We start from the raw sequence: 19,306 nt of genomic DNA, 5'->3' as shown, positions 1-19,306 counted from the left end.
TAGGTGGGTTTCAAGGGAGGTTGTATTCCTTAGATTACAATTAGCTTTCATGAATGTCTCGTTAACCTCCTCCTCTTTCTTTCCTGAATCTGAAGAGCTTAAGTATTAGAAATGAAAAATTCTATAATGATTTGCCCAGAGGATGATCCTGCCATGAAGATAACTCAGCTCAGAATGGTGGAATCCTCCATAAGACTCATTCTGCTTTCATTGCTGGAAAGATGACTTTGGAAAAGTTGCCAAAAATGCATACGCATCCAAAATAATACTTCTAGCAATTGTCACCAGGTGGTGCTGTGACACCAAATTACTTTTCATACTACATACCATTCAGTCTTGGTTTTCCCAAGCAAAGCTCTGACAAGAAGGAACTCCTACTTACCTTGGCTCCAGATTGAAACAAATATCGGAATCAGATTTTGATACTCTGAGACTGGATTGTATCAGACTTTTACTACGGAAAATAAAAGGATTATGAGCATTCACTTGCACATCAGTGCTTACAGGCCCAATGTGCTTGTATCAACAAAACGAGTTGTGCTTGTAACGTGCCAATATGTAACTCCTTTATTGGCAAGTGAATGTTCAAGGTCCAAGTCATCTGCTACATCTCAGAAGAAGTAAATATATTCAAAATCAATTGGTTTACTGTAATTTTTGAGCTATAAAAGACATTTATAAAACAGCTGGGATGAGATGAATTAACAGGTTGTGAGTGGGAAAGGGGGATAATGTTTTATTGGTGATGCTGGCACAATAGTGTCACTTAAGAGTACGTCTGGCAACACAGCAATCAATTCCATGAGAGGCAGAAGATGTGTGATATTGAATAGGTCTCAGATGTGAGAACTCTGTCTTGCTTAACTGACAAGTTTGGTGCTGATGGTAAACCAGTGGTTTCTGATTATTCCTATTCTGTGAAAACACACTTTTTGAGAGAACAACTACATACTGACAGTATGAATCTTGTTGTGTTGAGTGTCAGTTGTACGAATCCCCACCTGAACTTGGCATCAGTATTTATGGAGGTTCCTATATTGTACAGGCCAATTTGAGGGTAGATTCAGACTACATACAAGGAAGAAATTTTTTACAATTTTTTATGATGAGGATGGTGATACATTGGAACAAGTTGCCCAGAGAGGTGCTAGATGCCCCATCCCTGGAAACATTCAAGGTCAGGCTTGTTGAGGCTCTGAGCAACCTGATGTAGTTGAAGATATCCCTGCTCATTGCAGGGGGATTGTAATAGATGACCTTTAAAGGTCCCTTCCAATCAAACTATTCTATGATTCTATAATTTCCTAACACTTTTGGCAATAGCAAAGAAACATGCTTTTACAATGCCATAAATTGCATCTACAGACAATGAGCAGGTTGGGTAATATGATACTGTAATATTGGTTATACTGAGTACATTTCACAATCTTTTCATTTAATTTGGATGTTCTGAAAGATTTGGAACACTTAAACAAAATGTCTTTGTGATATAGAGGATGCATATATACGTGAAAAGAGCTTCAGAGTTAAGGCCACTTGGTCTAGTATCGTTAAAGTCACAGTAATAGTAAAAAAACAACAAACAGTGACAGCTTCACAGTCATTCCTTCCAAATGACAGTTCCCTATACACCCGTACACACTTAAATGGCATCAGAATATTCATTTCACCTTCAAATATAGTCTAAAATCATAGCACTTTTTTTATAAGCTCCACTGCTGAATAGGAACCTGATATGACAACCTTCCTATTTTCAATCAGGTTACTATAGCAGATATTTCATTGAATGATTCACAATGGATTAAAAGAATTTTAAATTAGCAGAAATTATTTGTAACACAGCACATAAGAATAAGAGATAGAAGCCTAATGCGTGTCTCTGATTTCCGAGGAGATTTTGTAAAGTTCTTCTCACCTATGCCCCCTGCTAGTCTGACAAAGACAGGACGTCCCTCTTAGTTGGTCTGACCCATCCTCTCCCTTCCAGCATCCATTGGAACACATTTCTCTTCTCTTTCACCTGATTTTGCCTTCTAACTTACTTTAGTCTTCAGGCTATGATCTTTGCAAACAAGATGGTTTCCTGAGAGAAAGTTTCTCCTTCAGTTTACTGAGGGTAATTTGGCAACTTATTTCAAGTCTTGTGATGCTGACCCTAATCTCAGCTTTTTTATAGCTTTTCTGCTTCTATTTCCACCAGTCTACTATTAAGTTTACTAATCCATTCCCACATTCCAAAAACAGTAACCAAAAATGGCTATAGATTATCTTGGTAACTCAGAATCATGACAGCTTCTCCATGACCTTAAAACCACAACATTGTCATGTGATGAATTACACTTTAAGAGCGTGGTATCCATAGTATTTAATTTTCTGTTTCTGGTAATAACAAGGTGCAGTTGAGAACGAAATCAAGATGTTTCATAAACACGATTAAATTAGTTATTTTTCCCGCATAGCATTGAAAATTTAGATAAAACATTTTTCTAAAGGACCATGTTAAAAAACTGAACAGTTCAAAACAGTGGAGGTGAGCACATGAAATATGATGCTATTTGGGGCTTTATCAAAGCAATAATCCAGTATTTGAACAACTTGTCTTTGCCTCAGGTTCTGAGTATGCTCAAACAAGCAGAAACTGATTGATTTACAGAAGACATTGTTTAAAAGTCTTCATAAAAGGACAAAAGACTTTAGTATCTTACAACATTGATGTATAGTGGTGTCCATGGAAAGTACGATAGCTGACTTTGCTTATAAACAACTGTTTTATTTAAGCAAACTTGCAGTGCTTATGAAGAACATAATTTTCAAAATGAAACCCATAGATATAATGAAAAATTCAAAATAGTATATGATCTTACAAATAAAATGGAAATAACTTGATTAAGAAGTGAAGTGTACAGAAAACAGGGAAACAAATGAAGATTATGAAAGAATTTAAGATGGCACAGCAGTAGCATCTAGAATCTATTACATATAAGAAGTGTAGCAGAAGCAGGTAGATAGTACTTAATTTTTTATTAAAAATTACCAGAGTACTACAGGGACAATTGCTGAAAATATGCCTAGGAAATATGTACCTCATTCAGCTGTATTTTATTACTTCTGAACAGTAAAATTAAACAGCACTTCAAAATCAAATGTCAATCAACTGTCCAAGAGTACTTTCAGATGACAAAATTTTCATTCCAGTTTTGTTTTAGCTTCTGTAGTAGTCCAGCCCCAATTTTATCAAACAATAAAAATGCAAGTAGCAAATAGCTAATATTGCCTGACGGTAGCTCTTAAGTTCTGAGTTTGTCAGAATGGTAACTTCTGAAAGCCTGTAAGTGCAGCGATGACTGGATAACCTAACTGCTCTCTACTGTATGCAGGAAGTTATCTTGCTACATCAGAGGGTGATGATGGCAGGGCATCACCACAATCTCAAGCTGAAGGCTCTCTCTATTAAGTCCATTTGTAAATGAATACCTGTTTAGTTTGACAGAACATCCAAGGAAACTGGATTATTTGTGTATCATTAAGAAAAAAGAACAAACCATAAGCCTTAACTACTAACTGATCTCACAGGATCACAGGAGGCTGAGTGGTCCTAGCAGAGGCTGGAAGACACCTCTGGAGATCATTTAATTCAACCCCATTGCAAAAAGCAGGGTCAGCTCAGGCAGATTGCTTACAGCCAGGTCCAGTTGGGTTTTGATTATCTTCAAGGATGAAAACTCCAAAATGTCTCTGGGAAACCCGTTCCAATGTTTGACACCCTGAGAGTAAATATGAAACAAGCCAAAACCCAAAACCAAACCAACCCCCTCCTCCAAATTACCCTTTCTAATGCTTAAATTGTATTTTCTATAATTCAGTTTGTGCCCGTTGCCTCTTATCTTGTCACTGGGTGCCACTGAAAAGAGTTTAGCTTCGTTTTCTTTACCTCCCTGCCCTTCCCCCAGTTTTTGTATGCTGCCAAGCTTGGGCATACAGTAGATTCAGAGTAGTAGTTTGCTGGACTACAGAGAGTCAGTTTTAACTGATGCCAACTGGACTTTTGTTCAGAAAAATCTTTACTCAGTTAAAAAACAAGACCAAAAGGCAGAGGAAGAAAATAAGGCTGGACATCTTATTTCAGTCAATCCTTTCGGTACCTTTTCTCATTGCTGAGGACCAAAAACTCCTGTTCGTTGCTCGAAAATGTAGTTGATTCACTCAATCACAAAGCAATTATGGATTTATGGAAAAAGTAGGAAAAATAATATTTTCCTTGATTACCTAAAGTTATTGTAAGAAGATATATCTCTCAGTGAATAAAATTATCAAAGACAGAATACAATACTTACAGTGGGAACTCAAAAGTGTTTCATTACTCAAGAAATTAAAAGCAGGGATGACTGCATGGCCCTTTCCAGTGACACTCACAATTTCTTCCTCATTATCTAGGACTTGTAGTTTAATGAACACATCTGATTTAGAGGTTTGTGCCTGCACTGTAGCAATATGTGATGCTGTGACTTTTACTGAATACCTAAAGAGGAAGAAAAAAATGGCAATATAACAAACTATGCCAGAAATTCTTTTTTAGGAAAGTACCTAAATGTTGTGCTGACCTGGAAGTGAACTCTTAGAATTGAGTTTGTAGTCAAGGGATTTCTTGCAATCTGATGGACTAAGCTTCCTGTAGTAAGTTTAGTGCAGTGAATCTATGATCAAAGTAAGTGCTGCTGCAAAAAAAGGGGTGGTCTTGCCATTTCTTTTTTTCACTGCCTTATCAAATGTCCAGATTTACATTTTCCCTCCTGCTGTACTAGAATTTGCTGAAAAATATGGTTAGCCAGATAAGGGAACTGTTTCAATTAAAAAGTAACTGAGCAAAATTAAAAAAAAAAAATTGCTTTCAAAAGAGTTATCTCATTTGATAGCAGCTGCTAATCTGGTGAACTTAAAAGACTGTGGAATTAAAAGACTGTAGAATTACAGACTTAGGGTGAAATTTAAATAGTATTTTCATCATAACTCATAACTTTATACGTTATTTTCTTTTTGTCCATAAATTCAAATTTTTTAAAAGATTGGCAACATCAGAGAGGAAAAAAAGAAAAAAGAAACCCCAAACTCATCAAGAAAGAGTTTACAGAACTTGAGTGCATTTGTTATATTTTCATTAAATGCTTTCTTCATTTCTATTGAACCTGATTCCTCTTGACACAAACTGTCAGGAATCAAGGCAAAATGTTCTAGAATCTAAGCATGGGGCCTGTTTTAGCGCAGTGTGTAGTCCTTTGTGTAAAAACTTAAGCATACTGATTTAGTCAGGGTCAGTTCTGAACTCAAACTCTACTAGAATAAATTGATTTTAATAAACTTTAATCAATTAATCACGGACTAATAAAAATTAAACCATCACATTTTTATTAAATATGTTATCTTAGAAGAATCAGCATGCTAAAATAAAATGTATATAATTTTTTCTGCCAACACTGCAAGATGGAAATTGGTCTGACATATCAGAAAAGAAGGTGTTGTATTTCTGGATTTTATTTAAAGCTTTATCTGAATAGCTGAAAAAAACCATATCAAACTATGTCTCCTCCTCACCTGCAAAATCTCAATTTTAATTCATATTTAATCCCCCAAAGTATTATGGAATTTCAGTAATTGACATAGGGATAATATTTCAAGATTGAGCCTACAGAAATGCAAAATACTGCTTTTAAAATTTTAAAGTTATAGTCTGTGTAGTTCAAACCTGTTCTTCATTAAACAGTGGCAATATTTCAGAAAATAACACTTTCATAAATGAAGTGTTAAATTTCATATTGCACATTGATGGCTCATAAAATTCAGATATTTGCTTTAATACCTTTCCCTTCTAAGAAAGAGGAAATAACATATTTTTCTGTCAGGGATGGTCCATATAAAAAGCAGAATTCAATCATTCTTCTCTTAATATTTACCTGAACATCACATGCTTGTCATTGGGTATGTAATACTCTTTAATTTCTTTAGCAGAATAGACATTATTTACAGCTTCACGAGCCAGAAACGGGAGAGGACTATGAGAACCGATGAGCCGGAGCCTCCATCTTCCAGCTGCCACAGGCTGGTCACCAGTACATGCTTCAGCCATAAATGTGTACCCTTTCTGAAAGAAGAAAACAAATAATTTTCACTTGGAAATTACACTACTCAAAATGCACTCTATGACTACATGCAACACACTTTTTGTCCATGTTGGACATAAATGTAATGTGACGGTGTACTCCCCCCCAAACGCAACCTGACCTTTACCTCCCATAACCCTGCCCAAGCAATAACCACCTGTGGTGGTCACAATGGGTGCATCTGGTTGTGACGGCTGCAACCAGCTCAATGTGGTTTCGGGGAGATAGATAACACCACAATAATCAAGAGCTAATTTGAGCAATGCACCCATAATACTGGAGCTATAGTCAATATTGAAATATGGCTATAGGTCAATCATCTTACCCCCAAAAATAGTGAACAGCCCAAGAGCCCTTTGAGGTCTTTCACAGCAGTGGGCTGCACACTAGGATCTCCCCTTGAGTAGGGATGCCTTTCAAGGTTACTTCTCAAGATTAAGAGTTTCCTTGCTGCAATAGATCCTCAGTAAGTGACTAATAGCATGATAAGCTTTGAAATCTTAGCTAAGTGATATAAAGGATTGACTGTGCATATATAATAATTTAGACATAAACCGTTGACCAAGTCTGGGACTAGGACTGGATCCAGCCACACCTAGACTCCTCTGTGAGAAGGAGTTTAGAAAGCAAGGGCGTCCTTTCTGAATCTCATAACCCAAGGGGAGGGTCTCCCTGACAGTTCTGTCTGACCCTGTCCCCTATGCAGTAAATAACCAAGTGTGCCTTGCCATTGAATCTTGTTAAAACACTGTCGCATTTACTATCAAACTTTGTTAAATCCCTGCTTTATATCAATAAATGTACTGCTGCTTCTCTCTACGAGTGAAGTGCAATGCTCCAGCCGCAACATGTAATAAGATGTCCTTTATAAGCAAGAAGGACTATATAGTCCTATTACTATAGAACTACATAGTACTATTATAGTCTAAATTATGAAGTACCTCATATTATGGGAATTTATATTTGGCAAAAAGTTACGTAGCAAGTCAAATCTGATCTCATCTAACTTCGAAGTTGACCTCATTTTTAAGGGCAGATACAATCAAACTCCTGAGGTTACTTTGTAACCAAATGACTCGATGATTCTAAGTTGTTTAATAAAGTCTAATATAACAAATATTAATGAGTTCTTACTCTTTTATTTAAGAATGCACAGTACTCTGAAAAGTCTTCTTATAATGTGACTCATGTTCAATAAAACATATTTATTCAATGTATTTTCTTGCTTTGTACATCATACTACTATGCAAATAGGTCCCAGATAAAACACATCTACAAATCTCTGGGTTCTGTAATATTACCATTCTTTTTCTTGTAAAATCATTAGCAGTAGTATCAATCTCTTCATTTGGTACAAAATATTTTTTCCCTCTTAATATCTGACCAAAACCTATATGTGGTGGTGGTGGCAACAGTAATAGTATTAGATATAATGAAGAAAGAATTAAAGACTGCATAAGCCAAGAACTTTCACTCCATCTCTGAGGCAATCACATCAAACCTCTGCTCTACTATTTCTGGGAAACATCTGGCCTCTATGCCAGATGTAAGAAAGATGTGTATTGTAAAGTGCTGATGTATTTGAAAACTGCACAACAATGTTGAGATTATAGATATTTTTAACTCCGAAGATGACCACAGCTGAATATAAGGAAACTAATATTTTGGCAAATCACATACAAGACATTTAGCAAAATCTAGCAGTCCTCACACACATGAAAGAAAAATTAGATAAGGATAAAATGTAAACATGAAAATAACTGCATTCAGTAATAAACCAGAGATTTAAAAATGTCCCTTCGTGCTGTAGGCAGTGTGAAACTATGGGTGAATGCAATTTGCTGCATGGAAATTTAGCGATCAGATTCTGTCTTCAAATCTGAGGCTAAATTAATATTGTCCCTACTTTTAATAATGTCATTGCAAGTATGACATTAAATGTCATGATATTAACCTTACTTTTATGAAGGTGTTGATTTAAGAAAAAATATTTCTAGTATTAGAAAAAATAAATAAAAAAATAATTTAAAATGCAACACACAATTAATAAGCCTGATGCAGATTTATCTGCTCTTTATGAATCCTGAGAAGAGGAATACGGGAAAACAGAATATAATTTAAAAGGTTTCAAAATTTGAGTTTATTTTGTATTTGAAAAAAGAAGGCAATATGAATGTGATTACTTGAAAGGCAGGGGCTGGAAAGAGGGATATAATGAGTGCAATGGCCAATTGCAATGTAACAGGGGAACTCAGGATTAAATACCTTCTTCAAATTCTCCAAACTATCCATACCAACTTGCTATTTCAAACATTAAAATTTCATGATAGCCAGATATTCAAGTGCTTTCCAACACCATGGTGCACATGAGAAAAACTATTCTGTATAAAGATAAGGTTACACAATCTTAATGTTCACAAAAAATATACAGAAAAGTTAGACTTAAGATTAAAAAATTGTTTGAGTGGTCACTTTCTGAATACTATAAGCAAGTAGAAAGCACAATACCTGAATTTTGTGTCTGGTAGGAACACAGACTAATCATCAGTCATTACTGAGGAATAAACACATAGATCCCCATCAGATTTTTGTGTTTTTCTTAAAAACCTTTGAGAGGTTTAATTACATACTTAGATATCTTGTTAGCATTCACTATCTCTAGAATAAGAAAGGGTTGTTTTCCTTAAGAAAAGGGATGATTTCCTTATGTCCTTCTACGACTAGTCAAGAAAATAACTGATCAGTGTCCTTGCTCAAATGGACTTCTATTTTCTATACTAAATAAGTTGCTAGTGATGATTCCTTAACGTCTTATCTTTGTTGGTCAGATGAAGCTTGAGAAAAGCTTATCTCTATCCTTTGCTACAATCTGTTCAAAAGACTTGTGAATAATAGAGTAGAATTAAAAACCAAAACCAAAACCAAGTGTATCCAGCAGTAGAAAACACTACCATGGAAGAAGAAAATTTAATGCAAAAAAAAAATCCAAATAATGCAAAGCAAGTAGCCAGTTTCTATCTAGATTGTAATGTCTGCAGAAAGCAGACATTATTGCTAGTGTGCAGATTTTGTCCTTATTGTCCGTCGTTCTGAAATGAACTATAATGTGTTCCAGGAGTGTCTCTGCAGCAGAATAACAATATCTCTTGATAGGATTTATCTCTGTTGTAAATTGCTGATCTGTAATTTTGAAGCAGAACAATTAACTGGTAGGTTTATTTAAAAAAAAAAAAAAAAAAGGACTATTTCTGTATAATATTGACATTCAGGAATTCAGGCATACTCTATAATTTCTTGCTTGATGTATTACATCATTGATTATTTTTTACAAAATACTGTTAAAAAGAAAGGTAACATTAAAATAATAGCACTGTATTCTGTGTTTCATAATAATTGCATAATGTCTTGTCAAAACATCAATTGAGCTTTCAATAGCTTTTGCAGGTCCACTGAAACATTAATGAATCATTTATGAATAGGAAGAAAACAAGCTGAATTGTACCATATAAGGTTATATTTTTTTCTGAGAAACTCAATAGCAGTGAATAAGAAATGTAATAAGAACAAGTAGAAAAATACACCATACCTACACAATTCTGTTTTAATACTCTTAAATCAAAATCACTCTTTATTGATATTAACTATGTTTAATATTTTAAAATGTAAGTCATGAGTTTAGAGGATAATAACAAAAATTTTATTTGTGTGCTTTAAGTGGGGACTTCTTCAATAAGGAAGGACAGGAATAAAATAAAAAGGGCCATTTTCATTAGTTAGGCTCTTAGGCTGTATCCATAAAAATAGGCTTAGGCTATCGTGCTGTATCCATTAAAAAAAAAAAAAAAATTATTATTGAATGTACCAGGTGGGGTAGCACATAGCAAAACAAGCATTTTCAATATTAAAAACACTGCACTGCACAAAGTGTTGGTAAGATCGGGTTTAGAATACTGTGTACAATTTTGGACATCTTTATTCAAGAAAGCTGTTAAATGGGAAAAGGTCTGAGAAAGAATTAGTAAAATCAAGGAAACGTAAAACCTACCTTACAAGACAGAACTAGACAGTTCTATCCTGCTAAGCAGGACAAATGTTGAGAAGAGGCCTGAAATAAATCTGACACTGTGATTTCCACAATCCATCACTTTCCTGAAAAGCAGTAAGTAGTGTTCACCCCTGAGATTTCTTTTTGCATCCTGCTGCTTGCCACTGTTGGATTTCAAACTGAATTTTCCTGTCTGGTGGAATCCACAGCCCATCTCTGAGGATTCCAAATTAGTTTTGAGAACTTGAAGAACTTGTCTGCAACCCTTATTTTTTAAGCATATTCCTCCAGGAGTAGCAGTCCTTATCTGTCACATTCAGCTAATATTTGCTATAAACACTAGATAAGGCAAGTTCATTCCAGTGCAAAAAAAAAGTTTGATGAAATTGGAAGTTACAAAAGAAAGACAAGAAAACTAGTCCTGCAGTGTTAGACTGTAACTGACATCAATTCCTTGTTAATGACAGATGAGACTCAGAAGGCGAAAATGTGAATCCATCTTCACTAAAAGGTCAACATGTGAACATGTAGGGGTAATACTAAAAGGGTAAGAGGCAGGCCAGCATAGGAAAAGAAGTATCAAATTATTATATAGATAAATTAAAGTTTTAGATTAGTTAGGTCTGATGAACTTCTGAACTGTTTGAAGGATAATTCAATAACAGGTTAAAACAATCACAAAACTTCTAAATTATGTTTGATAACTGATGGAGGACGTAACGTGCTGGAAGACTATAAAACTGTTGTATTTTTTTTAGATGGACAAAGGTGTCTAGAAAATTATCAGTCTGCGTAACTGAAAACACAATGTGGCTGAAAATATTTCAGTGGCTGAAAACATAATGAAATAACTAATAAAATGAACTCCTTGCAACTCCCTCAATATAGCAAAGAGACTGCAAAACCCAGCTCCTATCAAACCAATCAAGCTTCCTTGTATAGGGAAGCACACTATGGTAATGAAGAACACCTTACACTGTCTCTTTGATCATTCTTCTAAACCTAAGAAAATGAAGAAATAATGAAGAAACCGGGGGGGCTGTTGGACAATCACATCCAGAAAGCACATATTCATGGCTTCTTTTGTAAAAGCAGGACACAATCAGTGAGATTTCAAAGATATAATCTGAACCTCATTCCATTCGATATTCTTATTAGTAATGTGGATGCTGGAATGGAGAACATATATGTTCAATTAGCTGATACCACAAAGAAGGATTGTTACTTTAGAGGAAGAGTATAAAATAATTCAACATTATTTTAAACTAGGGAAATGGTCTGAAAAGGATAGCATTAAAATCAGTAGTGAAATACACTATATAGTCAAGAATAATAACCTACAGGATTCAGTTCTTCAGGAAAGCACCTAAGATTACAGAAGTACGCAAGTCAACAATGGTGGTGTAAAATAGGGCAAACATCACAGTTGGCTATATAAGCAGCAGTAAAGTCCACAAGACACATGAACTAATTGTTCCTTACTCATCATTTGTACGGCCACAAGTTAATCCTTGGTGCAAAATACACTGTGCTCAGTGTTGTGCATGATAAAAAAGAAAAAAACCAACAGCAATCTGAAAGAGTCCAGAGGAGAGAGTAATCAAGAGTGTAGAATGTGTAATTTGCAAGGAAAGACTGAGCAAACTGTCTTCTTTAGCCTAAAGATGAAAAGGCAGAAGGATGGGAAGCTGTGATAATTATATAAAAATATAGTTATTTTTTAGAAGCAAATTTACACTAATGCTTCTGTCATAACATGCAGGCTTTGAGGGGAAGCATATCTAAAGCTGTATTTGGTATCAATGCTGCAATTATCATTAGCACCTGAACATGCTTGTTAATTTAATTATTGTAAGCATGACTTACAAAAGGCTATTCAAACCTCATTCTTAGTTTGGCCTCTGACTCTTGAAGGTTGTTCTGTCAGATGGATAGCATCAACAGCCACCATATTGCCATTGATTAGCACAGCACAGGGAAGTTGGATGATATTCCTCCATTTAGAAACAGTAAAAAAATATCAAAGAAAATTAAGGCTATGCCTTCACTGTTAAAGTTTTAGCACAGAAAGAGATCTGCGATAGTCTCTGTTCAAACTTGCTAATAAATAAGGGGGCACTTCTAAGAACATCATTATGACATAGATGAAAATATCCGCAGAATATGGACAATTGCTATTATTTTTAAAATTACAGTTTTCACAACCACTCTTTGTATTTACCTTATTTTTCGGATAAACACGAGGTGCCACTTTGAAAAAGACATATGGCATTTCCTCCAGTGTGTCATTATCAACAACATGAAGTCTACAGGAAGGGATAGTGGTATACACCTTTGGCACTATAAGCATGTCTTCTGGAACAAGAAATATTTCTCTAAAAAGAATAACAAATTCAAATAATATTAAAATTATTTTCACAAATAAAATGATTTGTGTAACACAAAGTAGAAGTATAAATTAGAACTTAAGGGAAGTGGACATATGTAAAATCACGTTTTTAAAGCTGGTTAATGAAAAACCATAGCGTATCAGTACTACTTCACCATGAGAGTTATATAGGCCTGTATAAAACTCACCTAAAAACCACAAACCACACATTTGGTGGCTGATCAGCATACGTTACAGCATAGTCAGCGAAAGACATCTTACACCGTTCATCTTCATAGCAAGGAAACTTTTCAATCGACTTACAGTTTCTTTTAAACATTTCTCTGGAAAGCAGAAAACAAGATAAATATTTAAATCTAATCAGGAGGGCACATATATCTTGACTTTAATTTATGCTTATCATGAAGAATACTTCTTCATGCATGAGTGTTAAACAGTGATATAACTTCCATTTCTTTATATTAAGCTGTCATCTTAAAGCTGTGGCATCATTAGGAGAGTAAAAAACCCTTTATTTCCTTGAAATTTTTTTTTGGAACAAGAAAGGAGTAAAAGCAAACCCACATAAATTTAAAATGGGATTAAAGATATTGCTTTCCCACAGGAAGGAACCTAAGACTGTAAATTCAAAAGTTATTTGTAAGGCAAATAAGCTCTCAAGTGTTATGAAGTTCTACAATATACATATACAGTATCAAAAATTAATGTTCCTCTGGACAAAGCAATATGAAGAGCAGCATACAAAATTCATTGTTATGTGAACAGGTAGCCAGATGAAGGCCAGAAGAAAGATAATAGGTCTCTCTCCATCTTTTGGCTCCTTCCAGTGATTTTCTGCAGAGATTATGAGTGAAAATATGCCTACATAGAGATGAAGGAAAGGATATCCTTCTCCCCACCACTCCCTCTGTCTTGCGTTATTCTTTAACTACCTGCTTTCTGTAGTAAGTAAACAATATATCTTTTTCGCTATCTTTTAATTACTCTATTTCAAAGTTTGGTTTATATGGTTTACATAAAGAGGATAGCCTAAGGGAACCTCACAACATCCATTTTTGGTGGTACCTGTCTTCTTTTCTATGCCAAATATGAATGTGTTCAAGTTGTTCAACCGCAAATGTTTTATCCAGAAAATTTGGACAATGCTACACTGATGTTCTGTTATTCCTAGAGAGTAACTAGAATTACAGAAACAATCTCCATACTCATACTTTTAGCAATGATATCAGTTGACCTTGACATTTGTGAGTCACAGACTGGATGCAAACGTTGCTGAAAGTAATTTAAATCAGAACAGTTTGAGATCTTAGTCCATGAAGGTTTGCAAAGGTTCCTTCCACTGATAGACATCACACACACAGACAGAAAAAGTCCCTCAGAAACCTCAAATTTTTAAACTATTGAAAATTCTAGTAGGGACAAATATAGATGAGCTTACATGGGATGTATAATGAGAAACATGTGGCAACCCTAGCATAAACTGAGAGGTTTTAGAGCATTTTAAACTGGCGTCCATGTTGTAAAATGGTACTTCTTCTGGCCTCCAGTAAGTCTGGGGTGAGACAATGGGAAAACATTTACCCTAATACTGAACTTCCAAAACTCTTGCATGTTACTTTATTGGTGAAGGTGGTAGCTTGTTATATTAAATGCAAGCCTGCCAGCTGTTAAAAAAGAAATTAAACAAAATCACATTAGTATGATTTTAACACTTAAATGTATCCCGTGGGACAATGCCTAAGAATCAGTCCCGTAAGTTTTAGAAGTCTAAATGTAGACTAAAAACTGTGTCTGATCTTTGCTGATGTAGAGATACTGAAAATCTAAAACTGAGGTCTAACATTTGGTACAAGGCTGTGGTTTCAAAGTCCTGATCCCATCAACATATGAATCCTTTACAGGATTATAAACACTAAAAAGTGAAATAAAATCATACCTCATATGAGTGTTCCTCAAACTTCTGATTATAAGGAGTGAGGATTTATGCCCACAGCCAGTAATTATTGCCCATTCCCACTCCTCACCCCTGGCAGAACTGATCTACTGTTACATCAGGAGACAGGTAATATTCTAGGTCAAGCTGTAGGAAAAAACCTGTAACACACATAGCTAAAACTTAAGATTTGCTATAGTTTTACTTATGTAGGGTATATAGAATAAAGGATAGCATATCTTGACTAAAAACATGTCATCCCTTCCAAGAGAGTTTTGTAATTTTAAAACTAGTAATGTTTTTACCATATTTATTTTGTGAACCAGATTTTATGGCAATTCTATGTTACTGGCTGCAATAAAGTAGTTTAATTTATTACATGATTACCTTAACAGCATTACAGCACACTGTTCAAAGTTTAGCTCAATCACAGTCCACAATTTTTGCAAGGTTTCTGTGACCCTAGTGTTTTCTTTAGTACCTGGAAATAATAAAATAAGTTAGAAAATGTAACATCCAACTTTTGTATTGTTCTAAATATTCACCTGTCAAATATGTGTGAAAAAAGCCACTCGCAAGAGTAAATTGTCTTATGAATCATTAGTTGTTATTTGGAATTTTACAGAAGTCTCACTGAGCTGAAAACTAATTTGTCCTCTGACAGAGTAAATACCCTTCATCATCACCTTTGTACTTTTCAGCACTCCTACAACTGCAAAAATATGTGATCAATATTTTCTCTGATTTACAGTTTTTTCACTGTAATATGTTGTAGTGATATGAGGTGATCTCTGTCCTCAGAGAATACGCCGTTTAGCCCCCAGCAGCTTTTATCTGCAGATGCTATGAAAGGGTAGGTACGTGCCTAGGTGATCTGCGTAGCTGTAATGAAAAGAATCGGGCAGCTCCAGTGGGTAATTTATCCCATCCACGGTTGATACCTCTTAGATGACAGGATGAGTTGCCCTATCAAGGTGTCTACCTCTATCCACACAATACAGATGAAGACTAAGCAACTAGTTTAGACTTGTTGTCTAGCTTCTCAAGACTAAAGTTTAGGTGAAATCCTTCTTTATTTTACAAGCAATTAGTGGCAGAAATGGAGGGTGAAAAATGAAATAACATTTTACTGTAATGACAACTAAGAGAGAAAAAAATTATAGATAACAGGGGAAAGGAGGAGAAGAATAGTATGATGGAAAAAAAAAACCAACAAACGAAACCACAGTAAAGCTCCGTAAAGAAAATACCAGAATTAAAAGTAACAGAGTATCGATAAATCAGATGAAGTTAAGACAGACATTATAGACAATGGAAGAAAAGAGTTGGGATACTCACATAGTGCTCAAATGACTAAAATCTAAACTTCAACAGAACAGCTTCTGGGATCTCGGATATGTAGAAATTTATAATACCCGTGAAAGTTTACAGAAATTCATAATTTATATGGAACTTCATAAACAAATATAGAAAGGCACTAGACTACTCAGTAGGAAAGCTTAAGTAAGATGGGGCTACAGCCAATAGTTTGGGAGAGCAGCACCAGATCTACTGATGAGGAGGTGAAGGTGCAAAAGATAGCTCGAAGAGGTCATTTGGTGCAGGTAAATATAAAGGTGAAAGAACCTCAGCAATGATGGTAAGTCAAGAAGGAGCTTCCAGCAGAATGGGGGCAACTTACTAAAGTGGGAATGTATATCTCACAATGGAGCAGCTTTCTTTGTCAAGATCCTCAGGCTTTCGTATACTACGAGGCTAGAAGGAATCATTATGATCTACCTTTCTGTGTAACAGTCCTGTTAACATATTAATTGCTATTTCATCATATATCAATGACTACTAATCCTTTTTGGATTTGATTAGTATCTGTTTGATTTTGAAGTTTTCAGTAGCATAACACAAATTTTGGTTTATTCCAATAAATACCTTATCCTTTTAAAAATAAATGCCACTTTTTCTAGTTTGAATGTGTCTGGATTCAACTCACAATCTTTGAATCTCAGATGAAAGATCTTGTCAACCCTTTGGATCTCAGACTAAAGACCCTGTTGCTATCAAATTCTTTTTCTCACATTGGTACTTACAGACTATAGTGAAGTAATTCTTAATCTTCCCTTTCTTAAATTACAAACTAACTGCCTGCAAGTACAAGGCCCTTCTTTAATCCTGATCTTTACAACCCTACCCAGAAATTCTCAGTTGTTATCCATCTTTGTTCTTGGAGTGTGGGCACTGCGCTTGGACACAATATTCCAGCTGAGATAATAGACTTGCTGAATAAGAAATGTATCACAAGTCTTCAACTGCTATGTAAGATTCCTCTATTTATATACATAAGAATGAGGGATAGTATCAGCACAGTATCTTTTGAGCACAGTATCAGCCTTTGATGCTGTGTTCTGATGATTATCCATTATGATACTTAGGTTCTTGTATGGACTTCCCCTACCTTTCCAGAAAAAAAAAAACCCCGAAACATTTAGCCCAGCTCTGAGCTAAATATACATCAATGTAAATTCTGATTTAATGTCTACAAAAATCTAGGAGGGGTGCCTTTCCTCTACTTTTTAGGACCATATTTGCTAATTGAGTGGTTAGGTTGAGCACTATTCTTAGAGATTCAACTATAACGTTCTACTGCATTACAGTTCATTTTAATTAGATATTAATTAGTAACAAAATCTTTACAGTAAATATTCCAATAAGGTGAAAGATGAAACATTTTTTAAAAGGCATTTTTAAAGGACACACCTGGTTTCCTGCTGTTCAGTACTTTCCTAACATAGGTCCCTCTCCAGATGGCTTGAAGTTTAAGAGCTGCTGCTGCTTCTTCAGAAGTGGGAGTTCGGTTCTGCCAGCTACTAAGGGAAAACTTCTCGCAACTCTCTGAAAGAAACAGAGGCGAATGAGCAACATCAGTAAAGCTTGAAGTCCTGTAGCTGCTTGCAATGAAGTTAAACAGACAAACCAAAACACAAAATGATGCGAGAGCTACATTCCAGAAACAGAACAGTTTCTGCATAAAGCTTCCATTTATCCATAAAGCTTCCAAAAATATCACCCTTAAAATTTTGCTCTTATCACAATAAAATTAGACAAAATATACAATGTAATTACACAAAGCCAGAACACAGCTACTATGCTAATTCCAAATACCAAATCATTGAATCCTTACTTCTCTTTATGGACAGCTATTGCAGTGCACTTTTTAAAATCAAGTCTCCTAGTATAATTTCAAAATATTCTTCCAAACATGAATTAACAGGATTTGATACATTAAAGCCTGACTCTGAATACAGCTTAAAAGAGCTTCACAAGATTTTAAGTGTTTCTGTCTCTCAATCTAATAATTTTATTAAGTAACAATTTAAACATGAATGTTGTTCAAAATGTTGTATTCAACCTTCGCTAAGGAGATACGGAATAAGGATAAGATATATGATAAAGTGAGAGTTCATGTATCTGACTGTGACTTCCTGTTACAAAAGAGTTTTGGTGTGGAACAGAAATCAGCAGGTTCTGACATGTTAGTAATGAGCTCTTTGAAGGCAGCCTTGCCTAGAATTAAGAATCCTGAGAGCCATCAGTGCCAGGGTTTAGGGGGAGGCTGTGGGGAGCAGCACTACAAGGAGGCAGTGCCAGAGGGTCAGTTTGGAACTGCACAGATAAAGAACCAGGGCAGTAAGACAGCGTGAGAGGAAGGAAACAGTGCTCCAGGAGGAAGTACCAGCAAACAAAAAGGAGGAGAAAAGAAAGAAATCTGAAAAATGCGGACAGAATTGCAGACAAACAAACTAGCTTAAGAAAAAATATTGCTGTCATCAGCCAGGAGATCATGCATTTCAATCTAATCTCTTTTATTGAATATTGTTAAATGTGGCTGTGTTCCCAACCATCATTCCTCATTATTGTCTCATTTCCAAACCCCAGAAAGCCTCTTTAATACTTAGTGAGTCTGAAAGGTTACACAAGCCCACTTCAACAGGCAACAGATTAGAACTCAACAATATGAACGACACTTTTATGAAATGAATGACTTTTATAAAACAGAAGCATATAATCACAGAATAATATACGCTGGAGGGGACCACTGAAGGTCATCTGGTATAATCCCACAACCAAACCAGGATCAACTTAGAGCAGGTTGCTCATGGTCTTGAGCAAATGTCCAGTCCATTTTTTAGTATCTCCAGGGATGGAGACTCCACAACCTCTCTAGGGAATCTCTTCCAATTTTTGACTAGCCTCATGGTGAAAAATGTTTTCCTAATTTCCAACTGGAATTTAACACGTTCTAAGACATGTCCTGTCACTGTGCATCTCTGAGAAGGGTCTGGGTCTTACCGTCTCCCATTTATTCAACATATTTCAAAATGAATTTGTTCCATCTACAAGCTTGCCAATTTTTGACCCCACTAATCACTGTTTTCAAGGAAAGGAAACAGAGTTCTATTTTCAGCAGGTGTTTTAGCTTAGAATAATGGCCTCTGCTGCAGAGCCTACATTCATCATATAAGGCAAAATAATGTATTATAAAGTAAATAAAAGTTGTATACTTTTTATATGAACACAGAATTGTGACCTAACACAGAGTGACCTAACAAGTAAGGAGACCCTAACAACGAACCTGAATTAATAATACATAAAAGTGTGACTACACCTAATATTACTCCCGGTTAATCTAAGCATGTCTTGTTCTCATTGCTTCTTAATCAATAACCAAGTAATGGGTAACTTCCCCAAGAAAGCGCACAACTGGTGCAAGATGGTGCCACCTGCACTTG

At 35.4% G+C, this 19,306-nt stretch overlaps 1 protein-coding gene across 1 annotated transcript in view; it reads right to left on the bottom strand.

Moving 5' to 3' along the window:
• ADGB (androglobin) overlaps window positions 1-19,306 on the bottom strand; it is a 117,316-nt gene that overhangs the window by 20,306 nt on the left and 77,704 nt on the right. The window contains exons 22-27 of the mRNA XM_054197305.1: window positions 17,274-17,408; window positions 14,910-15,003; window positions 12,778-12,912; window positions 12,422-12,575; window positions 5,949-6,136; window positions 4,335-4,519 (exon numbers count right to left, since the gene is read on the bottom strand). Of these exons, the coding sequence (XP_054053280.1) occupies window positions 4,335-4,519; window positions 5,949-6,136; window positions 12,422-12,575; window positions 12,778-12,912; window positions 14,910-15,003; window positions 17,274-17,408 (891 nt within the window). The remainder of the gene's footprint in view (window positions 1-4,334; window positions 4,520-5,948; window positions 6,137-12,421; window positions 12,576-12,777; window positions 12,913-14,909; window positions 15,004-17,273; window positions 17,409-19,306) is intronic.

Source organism: Rissa tridactyla, chromosome 3, assembly GCF_028500815.1.
Source record: "Rissa tridactyla isolate bRisTri1 chromosome 3, bRisTri1.patW.cur.20221130, whole genome shotgun sequence".
Lineage (NCBI taxonomy): Eukaryota > Metazoa > Chordata > Aves > Charadriiformes > Laridae > Rissa > Rissa tridactyla.
Note: the sequence above shows the minus strand (reverse complement) of the source record. Positions and strands in the feature narration are given on the sequence as shown.